Raw genomic sequence first — 22,784 nt, 5'->3', positions numbered from 1 at the left:
GGAATCCACATACAGTGAAATCAGAAATACAAATTGAAGGACTTGAGAGGGCCCTCAGGAGGGTGCAGAAAGAGTCTGCTTATCCCACTTCTCTCCATGTTCTTTCTTTTCCTCCCCATCCTTGTTTGCAGCCTCTTGCATTTCCCTCTCTCTCCCACCCATGCACCTATGTACCTGCCCTTTTCTGTTTCCCCTAGGCAGCCTCTGTCCCCACTCACTCACCTTTTTTTGTTTCATCTACTCCTTTTTTCACCTTTTCTGCTTCTCCCCTCTAAATATTTATCTTCTTTCCACCCTTTATTTTATTTTGGGCCTCTGCTCACCTGCTTGCCCCCCATTGTCAGCTCTCAGCTGTCTACTCACCTTTACCCTCATCATCAGTTCTCTGCTTGTCTTCCCCCTATTGTATCTCACATCCCCTCCCATCCTCATTGGTGCTCTGCTTGTCTGGGCCCCCATTGTTGGTGCAGCACTTACTTGCCCACTTCATCCCATGCTTGTCAGGGTCCTAGCCTGTTCTCCCCAATCGCTGGTGAAGCATTTGCCCACATGCTTCCCCTCTTTTCTCAGCACAATGCCTGTTTGCCCACTGCACCAACATCTTTCCAGCCTGCAGGGGCGCTGGGCTACCTGAAGCCCAGAGGTGGCTGCATTCACTGTGCTTGTGCAAATATCAAAAAAACAAAACAAAAAAAGCCATTCATGTTTGGGGGAAATTTAATGCTGCCATTTTTTTAAAAAGGTTTGTTTATATATATTGTTGAGGGGCAGGAAAATATGTGTCAGTGTGGCCCCAGTCTGCAGATTTACATACATAGATGGAGGCTAAGCTTCACTATTAGACACATAGATGTTTATTGAGGGAAATAGTACAACATGACTACCAATCTGAATCTATTCCTCTGAGGTGTTAATTGCCTGAAATGCTGCTTCATGATCTCATCTTTTTACCAGCCAGAAGCTAATCTAACATCTCCAAGGTGAAAGAAAAATGAGACAGCCAACAAAATGGAGGCTTTACGGCAACAAAGCTAAATTTGATTACACAACACTGATCCATTGCCATAAAATCTGCTCATTTCCCAGTTCTTTGTGAGTACACCTAGAGTTAAATTAAGCTCAGCCCTCATATACTGCACCTGCCACTAAATGCTTTCATTCTGCCAGTTAGAAAGGTCGGTGTCTATATTCAGCAAAAAAGCTCTACAGACTCAGGGGATATACTCTGCTGCACAGACATATATGTGCATGCATTTATATAAAGAGTACTTCCAAGTATCATGCCTGAAACAAGATGCTTCTAAAGTTCCTCTGAGGATCTGAATTCAATGACTTCTGTCAGGGTTCATTTATTTTAGTTACAGCACCTGATTTTGAAGGTGCTACTCCTTTGGAATTTTTAATTCTGCAGGTTTTGTCAATAGTCTGTGAAAATATACTACAAAGAAATCATCTTGTTTTATTTGAAGGTATTAAAATGACTAGATGGGGGGGGGGGATTCCTGTGGTTAGAGTATTTATCCTGCCTGCCAGCTGCCTTAGGAATCCATCCTTACTCCGTAAAACAACATCTCCATAAAGTTGTGAAGCAATAGCTGCTTCTATTGCCATCTGAAGCAAAGTTATTCCCTTCTAAACCCACTGATTTCAGCACAGGATGAGAGCCTAGCATGGTGGTTAAGAGTGACAGACTCTCATCTGGAGAATTAGGTTTCATTCCCCACTCCTCCACAGAGACCTGCTTGGTGATTCTGGGCCAGTCACAGTTCTCTCAGAATTCTCTCAGCCCCACTTACCTCACAAGGTGACTGTTGTAGTGAGAGGAAGCGAAGGCACTTGTAAGCCACTTTGAGAGAGTAAAGTGGGTATAAATTCTTCTTCTTCATTTGGCAGTAATAGAAATGGTGTTGTACTACCAAAACGCAAACGCTTGTGGCTGCTACCATCTGTTATAATGTGTGTTTTAAATTTGTTTTAACTGTTTTAAATTGTTGTAACCCGTCCTGAGCCTTATGGGATGGCAGGATAGAAATTGAAAGAAAGAAATAATCAGAATAATTGTATCAGATCTACCTGTCACACCAGAAGCACTTTTCTGTGATAATCATGCATATTTTTCTAGCACCCTACATAAAGGGTAAACATCCTATATTTGGCAGACATCATTTTTTAGCACCAAGTACTGTGGGTGTAAGGAACTGAAGAAACACAAGCAGGTGTAATCTGAGAAATCTAATGAAAGAGTACAAGGCATATACTTTAAAGAAAATAAACACATGGTCATAAAACATTTTACTGAAGTAGTAGTAGTAACAATATTTTACTTAAGTTTCATTGAACTAAGGAAAGATATTTGCCACTTTGGTGCATGCCCTGGTAACGTCTAGATTAGATTGTTTCAATGTGCACTACATGGGGTTGCCCTTGAAGACTGTCTGGAAGCTTCAGTTGGCATAGAATGCTGATACCAAAGCATTGGCTGGAGGGGTTTGTAGTAGGGTTAGGGCACATTGCGCCAGTCCTGTTTCCTCTACACTAGCTTCCAATTTGCTTTTGGGTTCAATTCAAGGTGCTGGTATTGATCTTGAATTAACCCCCCCAACCCTCCCTCCCCCCCCCCCCGCAACAGCACTGGGTGAAAATTAGAGCCACTCCCAGCATTCTACATAAGGGGTAAACATCCTATATTTGCAGGGGGGTGGGAATAGCAAAGTCATGGCCCCATTTACTGTTGTAAGTAAACAGTAGAATAATTCCTTCCTAACTCATTTCTGATGGGCAGTAAATATCATTTAAAATATGTTGATGCCACTGGGAGACAAGATATCACTATTTATTTTGGAATATTGATTCCTAGAGATACTACGCACATGATTATGCTAAATTTTAACAAGCTAATTGCTAATATGTGTTTGGATTTGGATGGATGGGGAACATTAAACCTGAATTTATGGGGCAAAGTGAATACACTCAAAATGAATATTATTTATTTGATTTGATTTATATTCCACCCTCCCCTGAGATACAGGGTTCAGGGTGGTTACAACATTCGATAAAACAGTCAATTTATAAAACTTAATTCAATAATAAAATTCCTCAGTGATAACCAACAAATCACAGCATTCCAAGATGAAAATTTGAATTTCAGCCTGCAGTGTCTATCCTGCTAATGCATCACCATAAATGGCTTTTATGGAACAAAATGGAATAAGGTAATGCAGGATTAGGCGGGGGAGGCCAATATGATTGGACATCCACTGCCTCAGCCAAATGCCTGGTGAAACATCTCTGTTTTACAGGCCCTGCAGAGCCCACAAATCCCACAAGGCCCTGATCACATTTAGGAGATTATTCCACTAGGCCAGAGCCAGAGCTGAAAAAGCTCTGGCTCTTGTCAAGGCAAAGCAGATGTCTTTTGGGCTAGGGATCACCAGCAGATGTTGATCTCCTGAGTGCAAGGCTCTCCAGGGGACATATTGGAAGAGACAGTCCTGCAGATATGTCAGTCCCAGATTTCATAGGAGTTTAAAGGTTAATACTAGAACCTTGAGCTTGATACGGTACTCAACTGGGAGCCAATGTAGCTGGTGGAACACTGGTTGTACACATGCTCTGGCAGGTGTCCCTGTCAGAAAACATGCAGCTGCATTTTGGACCAGCTGAAGTTTCTGAGTCAACCTCAAGGGCAGTCCAGCGTAGAGTGCATTACAGTAATCCAGCCTCGAGGTGGCCATTGCATGGATCACTGTGGCCAGGATAGGTGGGGAGAAGTAGGGGACCAGTTACCTGACTAGAAAAAGATGGCAAAAAGCTGATCTGACAACAGCTGTGACTTGGGCCTATTTATATTTTACATGCAATTCAATTTTTTATACCTTGTCAATATTTATAAAATTAATAGTTAATTTCAGAAATTGATGCGGGGTTTCTTACCACCCCAGATTTCTCTTAAAAGGATTCAGCTTTGGAGGATTTGGTTTTCCTGATCTTGGTTTCTATCATCAAGCATATTTGTTAAATTGTACTAATTATTGGGATCAATTCTCACAGTTGGACTATCCATCTTAAACTCTTTTGGAGGTTTTTATCTAGTGCCCCTTTGTAAGTGGAATGCATTAGTACAGGAGTGTCGAACTCATTTGTTACGAGGGCCGAATTTCACATAAATGAGACCTTGTCAAGATGGGCCATGTGTGTCATAAACTGTAATACCAGATAGAGGACATATAAACTTTATAAAGGGCACAAACACAATTGAATATTTTTTTGCTTAAAATAAAACATGCTTAAAGCATTAGCACACTTGCAATATTTTGTTTTACAGTCTCTGATAAATGTCACTCTTGCTATGAATTATTGTATCAAAAACTGCAGACAATGTCTATGTTGTAAAAATCTTGAATATGCTGTTCAGGTATTGTTCAGGTGTGTACATCTATAAATTGCAAACCTACTTTTGATTTATTGACATTCATTACAGAGATCTCATGGTCAATGCTTTGAACCATGACCCAGAGGAAAACATGAAGCGGCTGGGCACTGTGATCTTTTGTACATAAGTTGCTTCAAGAACATGTGAAGGCACTATGGCACAGACTGGGGGCTATGTGCTTATCTGCAAAACTATAGTCTTCCCCAGAAAAATAACTATAACTCCTAAGTGGCAGTGCAAGAACAGAGAGACAGTGGTACAGTGGTCAGTATCAGCCTGCTATCTGGGAAGTCTAAGTTCAAGATCACCAATCAAAGGGAAATGTGAAAAAAAAATCAAGGGAAATTTGCTGGGTAAACCTGGGCTGTACACATACTCTCAGCTTAACCTGGGCTTGTTGTTATTGCTCTTCTAAATAGTTCACATTCTTTCCTATTGAGAAAGACCAGAGGGCATGAATATAGGAAAAAGAAGAGGGGAAACCAGCTGTACCCATAACAAGCCCAACCAAACTCTCTCTCTTTCTCCCTGTAGCAAGGCAAAAAGCTCATATCTTCAATGAAACGTCACTAGTCTTAAAAGCATTTGTTTTGTATTTCTCCTGATGGTGGGGACCAGGCAAAGGAAACTGGAGTTCTTTTCTTCTTTCCCCAGGGGATGAGGAGAGGGAGGAGCCTCAGCCACTAAGGAAGAGAGGCTTGACTCAGTAGCTCTGCATTGTGATTGATTGAGCCTGGCAAACTTAATACAGCAGAGCTATAGAGCCAAGCTCCCTCATTGGCTGAGGCTCCTCCTCTTGCCTCCACCCTTTGGGAAAAGGGAGGGGGAAGAGGAAAAGAGCCAGGAGAGGCTGCTTTGCTGGCTGACTGATCACAGGGGAGAAACGCAAAATGGTGACTGAACACAGCAAGCAAGGGAGAAGGAAGCAGACAATGGTCAGTTGCTGGAGGGCCTGATTGGATCCCTCTGAGGGGCGGATTCATCCCGCGGGCCGTATGTTTGACACTATTAGTGTCTACTTATGCTAGAGTGAATTCTGTCCCTACTGCAGTTTCTGCAGCTAGAGAAGTATGGTACATAACATCATACCAACTTGATCCATTTTCACATGCTAAATTAACATTATGGGCATTGGCCCATGAACATTGGCAAACCATGTTTGCCAATATGTTGGACTAGCTGATAGACTATGATGATGAATTTTTTGTCATTTTCTTAGCTGAAATGTAGCAATAAGCTACAACATTTGTTGGTATCTAACTATGACCTTGTTGCATTATGTGTCCCAGAGTCTCCTTCAGGAAACTCTAATTGTATCAATGCAGAAAATAATACCTACAATATTAGTTTATAAATATTTGATGTTGATTAATATATTAGGCATCCCTGACCTGGATAGCCCAAGCAAACCTGATATCAGCAAATCCTTGAAAGCTAAGCAGGATCAACTCTGGTTAGTACTGGGATGAGAGACTTCCCTGAAATACTGAGGACAGAAGCAGGCTCTATTCAGACACCTCTCTGAATATCCTCCAGGCCCCCAGTAGGGGTCAGTCACCAGAAATTGACATGACTTCCAGGTGCAAATGTGCATGCACACACACAAACAAAAATGCCAAAAAAATTATGTTATACAGAATCTCAGGAATGAATGGAATAAGAAGCTTAGCTTGCCCTGTTTTGCCAAAGTCATGGGATATAGTCTTAAAGTTTAAATCTGCTAAATTTATGGACCTTAAGTTGTGACACATTCAGCTAAAAAATTACCTATGTTTAGGATATATTGACTACCACAGTGACTTTCATAAAGGATTGAGTAAAGTTTCTAATTGTTGGTTTTGTAACTCACAGGATGCGTCCCTTAAACATATGCTTCAGGCATGCCCAGTCATTACGTTTTTCTAGGAGAAAGTTAGTACTCATATAAATTCTGTATTAGAATGTTAGTTGAATTTTAAGAATGATTATATACTTTTAAAGTATCTGCCTGTCTCGCAGAGGCTAACTGATGATCAACAAAAATGGATCCTCCATGCCCTTATTACTACAGCCAAGAGACTGGTATTACAACATCTGAGAGACAAATGCCCACCTCCTGTAAATCAATGAATTAAAAACCTGACATATAGATGTCAACTGCATATGGACTGGTTTTTAGATATCTGGAAAGCTTTTATAGAAACTTATGTGCAGATTTTTTACCACTGTTCTGATATTTTTGTTTACACAAACTCCCTTTCCCTTTTTCTTTTTTAAAATTAGTTACTGAATTGTGATCCCCCCTTCTTATTCTCCCCCACCCCATTTTTTGAAATAGACAGAGAGAAATAGGCAGACAGACAGATATGTGCTGCAATAGAATTTAGCAACATACTGAGAGTGGGAGTAATATTTCTATGCACTCCTGGAAAATCAGGAAGTTACTCAACTCCTATTTTCATCAGCTTTGGCTTGTCCAATACAAAGTAATTTTATAATAATATGTAGGAGTGTTGGGAATGGCATTAGGTTTATGAACAATTTAGCCAAAAAGGAACTTGTACAATTTCTTACCTCCAAAGGCAGGTCTCATGGTGAAATCATGGTCATCTACCCTCAGAAGATGTTCAGTTTTTCCTTTCCGAATTTTTGTTATGTCGTGATTCTTTTTATAAATGTGACTAAAATGGAAAATAATAGCACCAATTGAAATTTATAGAGCTCAAACATCATTTTAGAAACTATCATTAAAAACTGTGGGAAATTTGCTTTATTTCTGTAGTGGTTAAATATTTTAAAAGGTAAAGACTCTGAAATATATTTCTGCATAATCACCTTTAAGTAGAATAAGAAGCCAAATTTGCACATCCCAGCTTGATAGCTTTGTACGAAACTGGGAACTGAAGAAATCCCTTGAAAAAGCAGGGATTATGTGTTAAAATACAACTCATTGTGTGAAAAGCATCACCTGTACTGGCTCTTGAATTGTTTGTAGGGTTGCCAGGTCCAACTCAGGAAATATCTGGGGACTTTGGGGGTGGAGTCAGGAGCCAGGAGACTTTCCCATTCCCTAAAAATAAATAAAAATACAGCAGTGCAGTTCCCCTGAATAGTCTCCTTTTCCTCCTCCTCTTTTTTACATTCAGATGGTTCTACAGCAGCTGCACTTCCACTAAAATGAAAGTGAACTCTCTCTCACACACACATTCACAAAGCAGCTTAAATAAACAGTTTGCACGCTCACACTTTTGTGATCTCCCTGGGGCAATGGTATAGATAGCTTTACTTACTGGAGTTGCTGAATGTAACAATCTGCTGTATTTCAACCAATTTATGGAGAGGGAGGTCTAGGGGGTGGAGTTTTCTGCTATCCCATACTCAGGTTCTAGTTAACTCTTTACAATCCCTTTTACCACACCCCTTCCAAAACAAAAGCAATTGCAAGCTTCTGAAAGAGCCTGAGATCTAAAGGTACATCTTGGCTGGTGATCCTATCTGGTATTCTAGTGAGTCTGGTTACTTCCAGGCTTTGCCATCCGATCCAAGGTATTATACTGAACTAAAATTGTTAGTACCATGTTCTGCTGTGTTGCCATAGTTTCATTGTACTATTCTGTCGAGCAAAAAGGGACTAGAGAGGCAAAATAAAAAGTGAATGTCCACTAGGATAGAGGTTTTGGAAAGTCCTTTATTGTGAATTTCTCAATATTAAGACTTTGAATGGTGCCTTGGGGAAAATAGGAAGCCAGTGCAGAGGACTAAAGCTCTGTATTGTATTTCTCATAGCCCAACCTCATCTAACAGCAAGGTATCTCATCTTCAAGGACTGACCCAAGAAGACCACAGGGTGAAGACAAATTATTATGACTGGATTCTAATTTAGCAGAAAGATGTACACTTGATATGAAATTATGAAGTACCACAGATCTGCACATTACTAAAATATTACACATTTTCATGTAATTACAATAGTTTGCCTTTTTATATACTTTTTAAAACTACTTCCTTCTCTTGTACACTGGAACAGTATGTATTTACTTGGAACCCTCTTCAAAACATGAACACATTGGGCCTGATTCTGTCCTAAATTACAGTGCTAATGAAACTTTGTATATGCACATTGTCCTGTCTTATATAGCAATAGAAATGTATACTCATTTTCTGGTTGCAAATGATGGCAGGGCTTTTTTTGTTTTTTTTTTTTAAAAAGCCCAGCAGCAACTCATTTGCATATTAGGCCACACCCCTTGACATCATTGCTTTGTGCAGGGCTTTTTTAAAGAAAAACCCAGCAGGAACTCATTTGCATATTGGGCCACACCCTGACATTATCATTGTTTCTCACGGGGCTTTTTTGTAGAAAAAGCCCAGCAGGAACTTACGTATTTATATGTTAGGCCACACCCTATGGCACTAAGCCAGCTGGAACTGCATTCCTGTGCGTTCCTGTTTTTTTAAAAAAGCCCTGGATGTTCCCAGTCCACAACAGATTTGAATCTGATTGCTCTGAATATGTTTCCATGGGAACAGAATTCCTTTCCAATTAATATATTTACAACTGATTGCCTTGTGGAGTAGATGAGAAAATGAATCCTCCAAAATGGAAATTAATGCAGAGAGATGACAGGGCAACTTCTTCATTTAAGAGTTACCATAATGTATATTACACAATGGGAATATAATTACAGTTCAATAAGAAGTCATGAGATGTTAGCTAAGGAAAAAAACACCCTAGTTTTATAATCACTGCTAGAAGATTAGAATAAATTAAGATCCCTGAGCCTTTTGCCCTGGCAGGGAGATCTACAAAGTTGTAAATACCATTGCTCCAGTCATGGGCTAGAGAATGTAGAAGAGAATCAAAATCACTTTTTCAGGGAAATATTGGCTGACAGAAAACTTTAATGATGGAATTAGAACAGCTGAGAAGAGCGATGCAGAAAAATGTCACCCAACTGAGTTGAAAATAGGAACAGGATGCTGAAAACCTCTGATTCCCACCCCCCCACACACACTATAATAAGTGAGAGGAGCACAAGTTGTAACTTCAGTTCAATACAACAGTTCTCAAACTGTGCCAGGCATGCTAAAGTATATGAGAGACTTGTTGGTATGTCATGAGAAGTAGATTCATTAAGTAAAAGTTGCTTGTGAGCAGGGCTTTTTTTTTTTTTTTGGTAGCAGGAACTCCTTTGCATATTAGGCCATACACCCCTGATGCAGCCAATCCTCCTGGCGCTTACAGTAGATCCTGTACTAAGAGCCCTGTAAACTGCTGGAGGATTGGCTACATCGGGGGTATGTGGCCTAATATGCAAAGGAATTCCTGCTACAAAAAAGGCCCTGCTTGTGAGGCCTAAGTGCCCACTTGCAAAAGAAGCCAGATGTTGCATCTTTCTCTGATTCATTATCTGGCCTTGTATCTTTCTAATCAGCCCCCACTGGGGTGGGTCATCTCAAGTGTGATTGGATTATTCAATCAGTCTCCATGCAGAGGTACAGCAGAACTATCCAGCCTCAAAAAGGTCTTGCACTCTGCCTCAGTTCTTGCTCAAAACTCATTTAATTCCAAATAGGAGGGCACTCTGGCCAGTGATTCATGCACAAACATTATGGTGGCTTTAGGGTTGCCAAGTCTGACTCAGGAAATATCTGGGGACTTTGTGGGTGGAGCCAGGAGACTTTGGGAGTTGTGCCAGGAGCAAGGTTGTGACAAGCACAGTTGAGCTCCAAAGGGAATTCTGGCCATCACATTTAAAGGGGCCGCACTCATTTTAAATGCCTTCCCTTCATTGGCAGTAATGGAGGATAGGGCACCTACTTTTGGGGCTCATCGAATTGGACCTCCTGGTCCACTCTTTTTGAAATCTGAGGGGAGGGGTTTCAGAGAGGCACCATTTGCTATCCTGAATATTTGGTGCCTCTGCCTTAAAAAGCAGCCTCACCGAGTCCTAGATACCCACAGATTGATTGCCCATTATACCCTCTGGAAACCAGTTTCCATAGGGTATAATGGAGTACCCAGAAGACATTTCCACCCCACCCCCCACTTTCTGCTAATTCTGCAGTGAGGGGAGTGTTTCCAAACCAGGGGATCTCCCAAACAGCACTGGCATGCTACAATGTGCCCAGCACAATGACATCACCTGGAAGTGGCGTTGTCACAATGGGTACATTGTGGGGGGATGTTCTAGCACTCGGGGGAATCTCTATGATTATTATGGAGTTTTTTCTAAATGCTAGGGCATCCCCCGTGATGTGCCCAGTGTGATAATATCACTTTGTCATGAGCCCTGACGAGGAGGAGCTGGAAGGGTTAACAGACCTGGAAGAGTTGCCAGCCAGTTCCTCAGCTGAACAAACAGCAGCTGGCCCATCAATCACTCTCCAGGAACCAGTGTCAGCTGTTGACGATCAATCTCCTCCAAGCTCTCCTCCTCCCATCTCAAGAGTTCTAAGCAGGCTCTGGAAAGAACTTTAAGAGCGAAGACATGAAGCATGCCAATGCTTCAGATCTCTCAGCCCTGAGTTCTAGCAGAGTCACTGCCACCCAGGGAGGAGGCTGATCGAGACTCCCATATAGCTCCCACCCAGGACCTGGTAACCTTGTGAAAGCAAGGAGTCTATTCTCTGGCTTGCATCCACGCTTATTCCTGATCCTGACCTGCTTGATTTCCTTGGCACCCTGACCTTTTGGCTTTTGGACATTGACTTCTGATTCCGGTTTGTGATTCTGCATTGGTGACCTGGCTCCTGCTTGACTTCCTGGACTTTGACCTTGGACTGGCTTTGGACTCCTGCCTGCCTGACCCTGAGAACGTGACACACTTTTGGGTGATGTTATTGTACCAGGCATGTCATGGCGCATCAGTGCTCTTTGGGGGTGGGGCTCTTCCTACCAGCCAATTCCATGGCAGCAGGTTGGAGGCCCCAAAATTGGGGAAAAACCCACCCCCAGTGGAAGGCTGGGAACCATATTTGCCATTGCTCGGCTCTGCATCACAATCCTGGCATTCCTTGGAGGCCTTCCATCCCAATACTAGTCAGGGCTGACCCTGCTCAGCTTCTGAGATCTGCCAAAATCAGGCAAGCCCAGACTATCCAGGCCACCCAGATTAAACAAGTACCCAAATACCTAAATAACCACCAAAGAGCAAGTTACTTCACATGTTCAAATGGTAAGCAACTTGTTGTTCAGTAGGGATGCAAGAAGCCAGAAATACAAAGCCAGAGATGTATATTTATTGACCTTGAAGGCCCAGCCAGAGAGTCAATGACCTAACAGTGCAAGCACACAGCAGCAAGTAAATGCAAAAGGAGGACAACGCAAGATTATGTATCATATGCCAGATTTGCTGCTGCTCAAATTTAGGTAATGTGGAGCCAGCTAAAAGAACATTTTGAGGATGTGTTCTGTCCCCAGCAAATAGCATTGACTCAAACAAAAACATTTTCTTTCCAGGGATTTGAAAGAGATGAGGGGCAATGGTGGTGGCCAGATGTGCACCCTTAAGTGGATAAAAGGGATAGAGGATGACTGGAGTTGTGGGAATAATTCCAAATAAGATGAAAGGGCAGACATTTCCAGGCAAAAAGGGTGTCTGTTCTGAGGAAGGTTCAACCACAGCATAGCTGTGCTGTGTGGCAAGCAATTCAAAGTATACCAACTGAAACCACTGGATAACTAGTCCAAAGGTAGGAAATGAAACAGAAGCTGATTTCTGTGTGGGCATGAATCCTAAATTTAGGTAATGTGGTAATGGTATATTACTTAACTATTGGGGAGGATCCTTGCTTAATGGTCTGATTGCCAGGAATTGGGTGAGGGAAGGAGGAGTGCAAAAGTGAGTACTAGCAGAAAATTAGGAATTAGTAGATTTATACCAATCTATTCCTTAGTTCCAGAATTTTGCTTTCCATTGTATTCTACTTCTTCCCAATCCTGGTTTTACTAGGAGAATTCGTAAAATTAATTTGAGAACTGGAGCATGCAGGGGCGGGGGGTTTCTGCCGGAACCCACAGGAATGGAGCTCCACCTGGACTTGGCAGGGCTCCCGCTGGACTAAGGTTGTCAAGGCCAATTCAAGAAATATCTGGGGACACTGGGGGTGGAGCCAGGAGCAAGGATGTGACAAGTATAATTGAACTCCAAAGGGAGTTCTGGCCATCACATTTAAAGGGACCATACACCTTTTTAAATGCCTTCCTTCAATACAAAATTATGGATAGGGGCACCTTCTTTGGGGGCTCATAGAATTGGACCCACTAGTCCAATGTTTTTGAAATTTGGAAGGTATTTTGGGAAGAGGCACTGAATGTTATACTGAACATTTGGTGTCTCTACCTCAAAAAACAGCCCCCCCAGAGCCCCAGATAGCCGCTGATCAATTCTCCATTATTTCCTATGGGGATAAGTCTCCATAGGGAATAATAGTGTTCCCAGCAGACATTTCCCTCCCCTCCACCTGCTTTCTGATGACCCTGAAGCAGGGGAAGGGCCTCCAAACTAGGGGATCCCCTGCCCTCACCTGGGGATTGGCAACCCTAAGCTGGACCGACCCGCCATGTGGCAGCCAGATGCTCCCAGGCCAGGTGGTGTGGCCTAATATGCAAATGATCTCCTGCTGGGTTTTTTCTTTAAAAAAAAAAACACTGGGAGCATGTATGGTTTGCTGCAGCTCATGTGCATTTTCTCCACCATCTGTGTTTCAATCTGCAAATGTGCACTGAAAAAACACTGTTTTAAAAAGTAAATAATTGGTGTGATCATATGTATATCTGTAGGAAAATTCTTTTTCTGTGGACTTTACTGATGTGCAGTGGTCCTGCTAATTGGTAAAGCACCACACAAAAAGAAGATACTGTACATCACATTGTTCCTTTTTGGGAGATTTTATCCATTTTTATATGCACATTAGTAACTTGGAGGGTGAAGGAAGATACAAGCAGACTTTAGGAACGGAAAACTGTAAGCAACTGTGATGCTGTCTGCAAAATTCCAACATAAAAGAGCAATTAAAACATTCCTAATGGGAATAAAGAAGAGGTAGGAGAGAAAGGGCCACAAGATTTTATATATTTGCTATGGAAACAGACCAAAATGGCCTATTCATGGCAACTGAACTTACAGAGCAAGACCATTGTGTTGTGAGTCTTTATAGGGAGATCATTTTTGTGGTATCCTTTCACAAATGACATGTCCTGGTCTATAGCTGACAAGCTTCAAATTCTCTTCCCATAATCATTAGAAGAGTCTGGAGGCTCACAACTTGATGTTACCAATCCACAGGGCTTTTTTTTCCTGGGGGAATGTGGTAGAATGGCGTTCCGGAACCTCTTTGTGGAAACTAAATTCTCAAAAAATGTTTCAAAGTTCATGAGGGGCACCCATGTGTTTCTCCTTCATTTCCCTCTTCATAGCTCTGGCACTTAACTAGGCAAAGGTAGTTTGAAACAGTAGTCTTAACAGTTAACTAGGCAAAGGTAGTTTGAAATAGTGGTCTGGGTAAAAAAACAAGGGAATGTGTTCTCAGGTCCTTTCCACACATCTCTCCAACTGAGTCTACCATCCTCCAAAGCCTTACAGACTTCCAGCCCACAAATGGTTTGCTAGAAAGCCACATATGGACAAAGGGTGTGTGCCTCTCACACAGCAGCCAGATCTAATTGAAAATAGCTTATTTACACCCATGTTCTGCTGCTGCGATCAGCGGTTGGGGTGCACACAGCTTCACTCAGGGGCTACCAATTGTAAAATATATTACCCTAATTAATTGAAAGACAGCACAGCAGCCCCAAGCTCTCTTCAAGATCACATAGCTGATCACATAGCACTCCAGGGCGAACAGGTTGTGGCTCAACCTTGGCCACCTGGCCCAGCCTCCCCCATTCCCACCAAGACCCCCTGCCTGCTCATGTCCCCCTGGCTCACCTCCTAGCACCGTTCCAGGTCCATCCCGCCAGTGCACTCCTCCATGGTGCACAGTGCCAGCCAGGTAGTCCAGCTCAGCGCAGCATGGCCCAGCCCTGCCCAGCCTCTAGTGCCAGTAGTGTGCAGCCCCAACAGGAAGCTGGGGAGGGGAGAGGCAGCAGTGGGAGAGCCAGGCACCTCCAGTGGTGAGCCGGCCTCCAGGAAGCTACCGTCACAGTGTGGTTCAGCCCTGCAAGCCTGGCTACAAGAGGTAGTGGCAGCAAGGCCAGAGCTGTGGCACTGACTGGTGTCGCAGCAGGAGGACAGGAGGAGGATCTCATTTGCGGGCAGCGACTCCTGACGGCTGCTGCCTCCCTAATGGCTCCCAGCACCTGGTGCCAGTTCCCCAAGTGGCAACCCTTCCTATGCATCCTTGCTGCTCACCCAGCCGCTGTCACCTCTTTCACTTCCTTCTTCCCTCCCTTGCTGGCACTTCGCGCCTGCTCAGAGCAGAGAGGCTGGGGAAGGGAGCCTTCCAGGGCTATTTTTAAGCCGGAGCACTGGCCAAGCCAGCCGGAACGGCATTCATGTGCATTCCAGCTTAAAAAAAAAAGCCCTGGCAGGAAGGGAGCAAGTACAGTCATGTGAAAGGTGGAAAGACCATGAACATGGCTGAAAATGGACAGGAAAGGGAAGAGGAAAGGGAAGATCCTGGAGGAAGAGTCAGCAATTTGATACCTTTTTTTAATACCTCCCCCTCCCAATTATTTTACCATCAGATCTACCAGATACTTCTCAAAGGCCAATTGTCTGAGGTAATGGAATAGGAAGCTGCAAATGAATCTGAATGTTCCAGCATCAAGTTCCTTCCATTCCTATGGTCCTAAGCCAGGCATACTCATGAAAGGTCAATAGCATACCCTCCATTTGCAAACAGATAGTTTCTCACTATGTGGACCAGTTGTTGGTTTGCATACTAAATTCTGTACCAGATTTACCATGTTTACTAATATATACTGAAATTGTAAAAAAATGTAATGTTTGGGAGCTATATTATTGTAACACACTATAAAATATATGCAGGTGTGGTTTCTAAATGTTAAAAAGGCTAGTTACAAATATCTCTTGGAGCAATTGCTTCCTAATATCAGCATGCCGTCCACTAGACTTCAGAGAAAACCTTGTACGTACTACTTCACTTCACAATAAGAAGTGTTTTTCTTATGCAATATAAAATAGCACAGCCCTTTTCATCTTATAAACATTCAAAGGGAAAAGAAGGGGGCTTTATGAAGGCATTAATAGATGTAACAGCTTGATAGATTAAAAACAGAGCTTCAATTAATCAGACACTGCCATCTGGGTATTTCCAGTGCTGCTTACAAGTCCATGCCTAACTCTCCAAATTGCCTCCTCCTTTGTCTTCCCATTGTGGAATCTCCTTTCCATGGAGCTGAGATGAGCTTTGGCACTATTAGCATTTGGTCCATCTTGACTGTTCTTGGGCAGCAGGCCAACAATACAGTGAGCAGAAGTTGGGGGAGGAGTAAAGTGATGTCAGAAAGGATCTTCCTGCGTGAGCAAATCTTTCAGAGAATGGGAGTGAGCAAGCAACACATTTTATCCTTGTTACCTGTAGAATTTTCTATAAGGATATCCATGGATGTTTGGGAAGATAGATTGAATGTATCCATGAACTGCCTTATACTGAATCAGATTATTGGTCCATCAAGGCCTGTAGTGTCTACTCAGGCTGACAGCAGTTCTCCAGGGTTTCAGGTAAAGGTTTTTCACATTATCTACCACCCGATCCTTTTAGCTGAAGATGCTGTGGAACCTGGGACCTTCTGCAGATACTCGACCATGGATCCACAGCCTCCTCCCCAAATAAATTATTTGGGAATTGTAGTTTGATTAGGGTGCTGGAAATGTTAAGAAATCCCTTCATGTACTTCCTGACCAGTAGTTCACAGAGTCTTTAGAAGACAGAAAATTATACTCAAACCATACTCAAAGTTTATAGTATAGATATGCTGCATATTTGTGCTTTATTGAGTAACATAGGCTATATCTAACTTGTAAATTAATTCATATCAATAGCTACACTGCAGGATAATAGAAATTTGGCTTCCTCTGGCATAGCGATGTGGACATTGGGAAAGCTACATCTGTGGAATTATCTTAATCTTTAATGTTTTTTATTGACTGTTATCATTTGTGTGTGTGTATTTGTATATTCAAAATATTTTAGCATCAGTATATACTGAATTTTAATGCAATATATTCCAACATATGTAAGCAATTGTAGCACCTAATAATTTCCATTGAGATCAAAACACACCACACAAGAGTTAAAGGCACAGCTGATTTCCTTGAGCAAGGAATGGACAAACCTAATATTCTGTAGATGACGTATCTTTCAGAGAAGAAAAGTGGACAAGTTCCACAATATCTTAGCTTAACCTACTGTGAAGGTTGTTGTGAAGATAAAATGATGGGGAAGTGGCTCATATGGAGGACTGGACCACCCACTAGCCAAATTGGGTAGGGTTGCCAAGTCCAATTCAAGAAATATCTGGGGACTGTGGGGGTGGAGCCAGGAGACATTAGGGGTGGAGCCAAGATCAAGGCTGTGACAAGCATAATTGAACTTCAAAGGGAGTTCTGGCCATCACATTGAAAGGGACGGCACACCTTTTCAATGCCTTCCTTCCATAGGAAATAATGAAAGATAGGGGCACCTTCTTTTGGGGCTCATAGAATTGGACCCCCTGGTCTAATCTTTTTGAAACTTGGGGGGTATTTTGGGGAGAGGCACTAGATGCTATACTGAAAATTTGGTGCCTCTACCGCAAAAAACAACCCCCCCCCCGAGCCCCAGATACCCACGGATCAGTTCTCCATGATTTTCTATGGGAATAAATCTCCATAGGGAATAATAGAGTTCCTAGAAGACATTTCCCTCCCCTCCCCCCACTTTCTGATGACCCAGAAGCGGGGGGAGGGCCTCCAAACTGGGGGATCCCCTGCCCCCACCTGGGGATTGGCAACCTTAAAATTGGGCCATTGCCTAGGGTGCCAATGGTCCAGGGGTGAAGAATTGGATCATGTGCTCCCTCGCCCCTGTGTGCCTCTCGGAGTCTCCATGAGGTGTGGGTGGCAGGGCTTTTGCACCCTGGGCACAGGCTGGTGGGGCAACCCACCCACCAACCCAGGCCCATAGGACAGAATGGAGAGATTTTGGGCTGCTGCTGCAGTAAACTCTAATCTGGACAGCCAGGTTTGATTCCCCACTTCTCCATGTAAAATCTGTTGGGTGACCTTGGGCCAATCACAATTCTCTCATAACCCTTTCAGCCCCAACCTACCTAACAAGGTGCCTGTTGTGCAGAGGGGAAGGGAATGTGATTGTAAGCCGCTTTGAGATTTCTTAGGGTAAAGGAAAATGGGGTATAAAACCAGGGCTGACCCTTCTTAGCTTCCAATACCTGATGAGATCAGGCTAGCTTGGCCTATCCAGGTCAAGGCAATTAATAACAGCAATCTTAGAAAATAATAAGTTCTCAATTCTTTAGAGAGTTGTTTATGGAACCACCTTGGTTTCTTTAGGCACTCCCAGTTTTCCATCTCATAGGAATTGTTTGTGATTGTGCCTTCAATAGTTTGCTTTTAAGAAATTCCCATCCCTCTTGAACTTCCCTCTCCTTAATTATTTCTGGCCTTAGGATTCTATCCAGCATAAATTTTTAAGTTTGTCAAAATTTGCTTTCCTAAAGCCCAACCTATATATCTGACTACATAAGCTTTCCCCTTCCCCAAGACTTTAAATTCCAAAATTACATGATCACTACTATCCAGGGTGCTCACTACTTTCACTTTGTCAACTAGTTCTTCCCCAAGATAGCAGATTCCCTTGTTTCCATCTCCACTTTCTGGAAAATGAAGTTGTCAGTAAGACAAGTCAGGAATTTATTTGCTCTTTCATTTTTAGAAGAGTTGATTTCCAATGAATATCTGAGTAATTGAAATCTCCCATGACCACCATGTCCCATCTTGTTGAGAATTTTGTTATTTGTTCTAGGAGTGAAGGCTAGCATCCCTATTTTATGAAGAAAATGTCTTCAGTAATCTACCAGACATCTTTCCCTTTTATTTTGCTGCTAAAACAGGGTGTCACAAAAAGCCTTTTCAGAAGAGAATTTCCCCAAGCATATTTCCCCAGCACATTGTATTTGCTTGTGAGCTTTTGAATTTTTGAGACACATGCGTGAAAGTAGCTCACCATCATAGTTATGTTGCAAATGGGGGTTTCTGGAAGGAGGTGGGAAGAATGTTCCATCTTTTTAAGTCTTGAGCAATGTATGCTATAGGCATAAGAGTGCTGCTGGCTCTTGTGCTGTACAGCTTTCCTCCTGAGGCATGCTGGCATAATAGGCCGCATTGACTACTTAAGAGCACTTTTCAAACCTTTTCTTAGTGTTGGTGAGCATGGGTGGGAAAAAACAGAGCAGTTCTGCAAGTGCTTGTATTGGGTTTCTGAATTGACTGATGGCCAAGAAGGAACAATTATTTGTTATGTCATTTCAGTCATCCAGCACTTTACCATGCCTATGTGATTTTCGTATGTGAGAGATGCGTGTAAGAGAGAGTGAGCTGTTACTGCCTAGACACTCTCGTTTTCTGAGCCTCATTAAAAGATCTGTGTTCAAGTGTGAACACGTTGCTAGTTATTTATCATTTTTTCAGTCCTTTATCTACTGTCTTAATGAGAAAAAAAATTCCAAAGTAATTCAATCAGACCAAGAGGGAACAAAGTATGTGCGTGCACTAGGAAGTCATGGTGACCTCTGATGACTGACCCCTACTGAGGCCATGGAGGATAGTCAGGGAGGTGGCTGAATAAAGCCTGCCCCTGCCTCCTGACTTGTGGTATTCCAAGGAGGTCTCCCCCATCCAAATACTTGCCAGGGTCGACCCTGCTTAGTTTCTAAGATCTGACGAGATCAGGCTTGCCTAGGGTAGCCAGGTCAGGGCAGCCTTACTCACTTCACAGGGTCGCTGTGGAGATAAAATGAAGGCGGGAGGAAGATATTATGCAATGCCCTGACACTGCTGGAGGAGAGGCAAGATTCAAGCTTGGCTTCTCCATCCCAGCTGTAAAGCATGTAAAAGAAGTTTACATGCTTTACAGCTGGGATGGAGAAGCCAAGCTACTTCATTTGTGCATTCTGTACGGCATCTAGCACAAATATTGAAGAGTAGCAGTGACAGCCAAAATTCTAGCATTACTTAAAATACATTAGATTTAGATTGATTCTAAATTCCCTGCAACTGTTGCCTTAGTACCTTCCCTTGATAAAATATTAATTTTGTGTGTATTCTATTCTGTATTCATTGACTGTGACCTCTACCATCCTGGAAGAAAAGACAGTGTTCTTTGAAATAAATCACAGTTGGGAAATAATTATTATATCATTATAATGTGCAATAGTTCAAAATGTGTTTCAGCAACAACGGTGCTTGGCATGGCAGCCTATGCACCACACGGTGCTCTAATGTTTATGTCCAAAACTGACAAGTTATGCTCATTATCCCCATTCAGGCACTTCAGTTCTCAAATACAAAAAAAATTACAGTTCTAGCAAGAAAACACATATGTCCTTATTTTTTTCTACAACAGGCAACAAACTGGGGGGGGGGGGGGGAATCAGGGCAGCGACTTAGCTGAGAAAGGCAATACAAATGGACATTGCTTCTGGTAAACGGGCAGCTAGCTTGTTATGAACGCACTGTTGTTTGACTGCATGCTACTTGAGCAATGTAGCCATATATAACTAACTCTCATTGTTTCAAAATGACTCTTATTCAAATGTATCACATCCTGTTCATTCAAACCAACTGCGCTTAGCTTCTCCATATACTGTGTTGTTTCATTTCTTCATGCAATCATTCACCCAAGTATATGGCAGCATAGAGACGTTCACTGTGAACTAGCATACATTTCTATATTATGTGTTATAGTTTAGTGAACATGCAACCATGCGAACCATATATACGGGCCTGTATAGTGAAAGTGAAAGAAGAAGCAATTACTTCTTTGTTCTGCTGTTTTTCCTGGAAAGAATTGGGAAAGGATTGCCAAAGGAGTCAAAGCAATTTTAAAATTATTATTAATGCAACTGTGACACAATGCTAGTGCAGTGCTTCTTCATCAGGGAGCAAACCATGAAAAATGTTACATTTGGATGCAATTGGTACTTGGGTTTTTGTAGATCAGACAGGAACAAGCAGGAATCTGGGGGGAAATTTTCATTTCCATCAGTATTTTACTATGGTATTTTTCCGTGAAGGGGAAAATGATATGCAGGAATCAGTCGTTATGAGCTTTACATTGGAGAGTACTAGGGGTTGCCCTCCAGTGTTTAATTACACATACATTCAGATAAAGAGGTAGGGTTTCAATCAAAAGAGTGAAATCCACTAAGCGCTGCTTCATTGAAACCATCATTGATTTCAGTAGTTGGGGTTTCTTCAAAAAGAATGGGCCCTGCACACAATCAGTAAATTGCATCCTAAAATTATTTGTTTTTGTATTATTTTAGCTTATAAACCATTAACAAGTTTACAAGTATTCTTTTTAATCAACAGCAAAGTTCTCATTGATTTACAGTGCAATCCTATAAATAATTACTGCAGTCTAAATCCATTGTAATCAATGAACTAGGACCTGGAGTAACTCTGTATAGGATCAAGCTGTTAAACAGTAGAAAGTTTGATTCACAGATGTCCTGAGGCTGGCAAAGTGAGGTCTTTTGCTAATCTAGAGACTGTAAATGTTCACTAACATTACAATGGTGATGTTAGGGGTGTGGCCTAATATGTAAATGAGTTCCTACTGGAGGGTTTTCCTACAAAATAAACCCTGACTAACAATCTTGGCCAAATAAATCACAACATTCACTGTGTTGAACTTAGTAAAACAATGGCAGCAATAATCCCATGTGCAAAACCTGAGAACAGTGTTATTTGTAAAGCTAAGTATCTTTTCCTGTTAAACAGTTAGTTAGGCATCAGCCCTGCTCTATTATGGATTTGCCCGGAATGTTTGTTTTGCACCAGCTTGTGTAGTACATTAGCACCTCTTCCATGAATGCTGTGAGTTCAGAGGTTCATGCTGAAGAACACACAGCAAATGAACGGATGATGGCCACAGGGTTTCCATTTAATGAGATGGGCTAACTCATTGTTTACAAGGCAAATAGTCATAAGATGCCACTGTCCACTAAATGACATAACAAAGAGATAATGCACTTAAACTCGCTTGGCAGTTTTGAGAGATTATCTTTTCTAACATTAACCATTCAGTATGTCTCTGTGACGCTAAATCTCATCAACTTTACTATTTAGCTCTTTAGTACATGCTTTCCTTCCCTGATAGTCCAAAAATGAAGGGAAAGTCTCCAACCTGCAACCTCCCCCCCCCAAAAAAAAATTACAACTGGAGAATCCGGCAAAGCCGATGTTTGTCCATCCATATCAATGAATGCCTATCTAATAGGTAAACATGAATATATAAAAAAAAATCTATCCTTGACAATATTTTTAGAAATAATTTCCAGTGAACTAAATAGTGTTTCTATGCAAATAGGCATGTATATGTTTGGGCAGCTCACTTTTACTGTACAACAAGAAAGGTATTTAGAAATATATTTTAGGACTCTAGGTTTGATTCCTTTTGCACTCTTTCAGTCTTTGTGATGCAGACCAGGACCACAACTTCACTGGCAGCATTTCAGAGTAACTGCACAGGGGATAATGCTTTTGTCCTCAACATTTTTGTCAGAGAATCTATTCAATGCTCCATTTATCTCTGACAATGCTTACAAACGTGATCCATTACAACAGCTCTCAAAGAATAAAGGAAGTAGTTTAGGATTAACTCAGGGAAACTTCCACCCTGCCTCTTTCACACACTAACAAATACAATGCCTAACAATGCTTAAGTACAGAGCACTCCTAGATCTCCACACATCATTTTTCCAGTGACAATATATAATGAAAACACACAGAGAGACAGAGATCATTTGACTTCGTTACAGTTCCTTCTTTACCTTGTCTTCTGCATCTCTATCTGTCCTGTCCATCTCTTCCTCCTGTGCTTTCTGCTCTCCCCAAGAAGGACCAAGCAAAAAATCAACAAAAGGAGCTTTACAGTATAAGGCATTCTGTGGGAACTGCTGGTCCACCTTCCTTCTCTCCAGTAACCTCCTGCAAGTACACCCTGGTTTAAACATTGAATCGTCTGTGCCTCCAGGGCCTTGCATTTGCTAGAGTGTTCATTGTTAGAAAACACTGCTTTTCTGATTTAATATTTTAAACCAGCTTTCCAGGGCTTCCCACTCAAAGCTCTTTCTCTCATCACTGCTCAGCGATTGGCCATTACTCCCAAAGAAGTTAGTCCT

The 22,784-nt window shown here is 42.1% G+C and overlaps 1 protein-coding gene across 1 annotated transcript in view; it reads right to left on the bottom strand.

Moving 5' to 3' along the window:
* LOC132590599 (gamma-aminobutyric acid receptor subunit rho-2-like) overlaps positions 1-22,784 on the bottom strand; it is a 55,110-nt gene extending 32,326 nt beyond the window's left edge. Inside the window, exons 1-2 of the mRNA XM_060263554.1 lie at positions 22,434-22,784; positions 6,986-7,092 (exon numbers count right to left, since the gene is read on the bottom strand). Of these exons, the coding sequence (XP_060119537.1) occupies positions 6,986-7,092; positions 22,434-22,546 (220 nt within the window). The 5' untranslated portion in view covers positions 22,547-22,784. The remainder of the gene's footprint in view (positions 1-6,985; positions 7,093-22,433) is intronic.

The sequence above is a fragment of the Heteronotia binoei genome, unplaced genomic scaffold, assembly GCF_032191835.1.
Source record: "Heteronotia binoei isolate CCM8104 ecotype False Entrance Well unplaced genomic scaffold, APGP_CSIRO_Hbin_v1 ptg000323l, whole genome shotgun sequence".
In the NCBI taxonomy this organism is placed as follows: Eukaryota; Metazoa; Chordata; class Lepidosauria; order Squamata; family Gekkonidae; genus Heteronotia; species Heteronotia binoei.
Note: the sequence above shows the minus strand (reverse complement) of the source record. Positions and strands in the feature narration are given on the sequence as shown.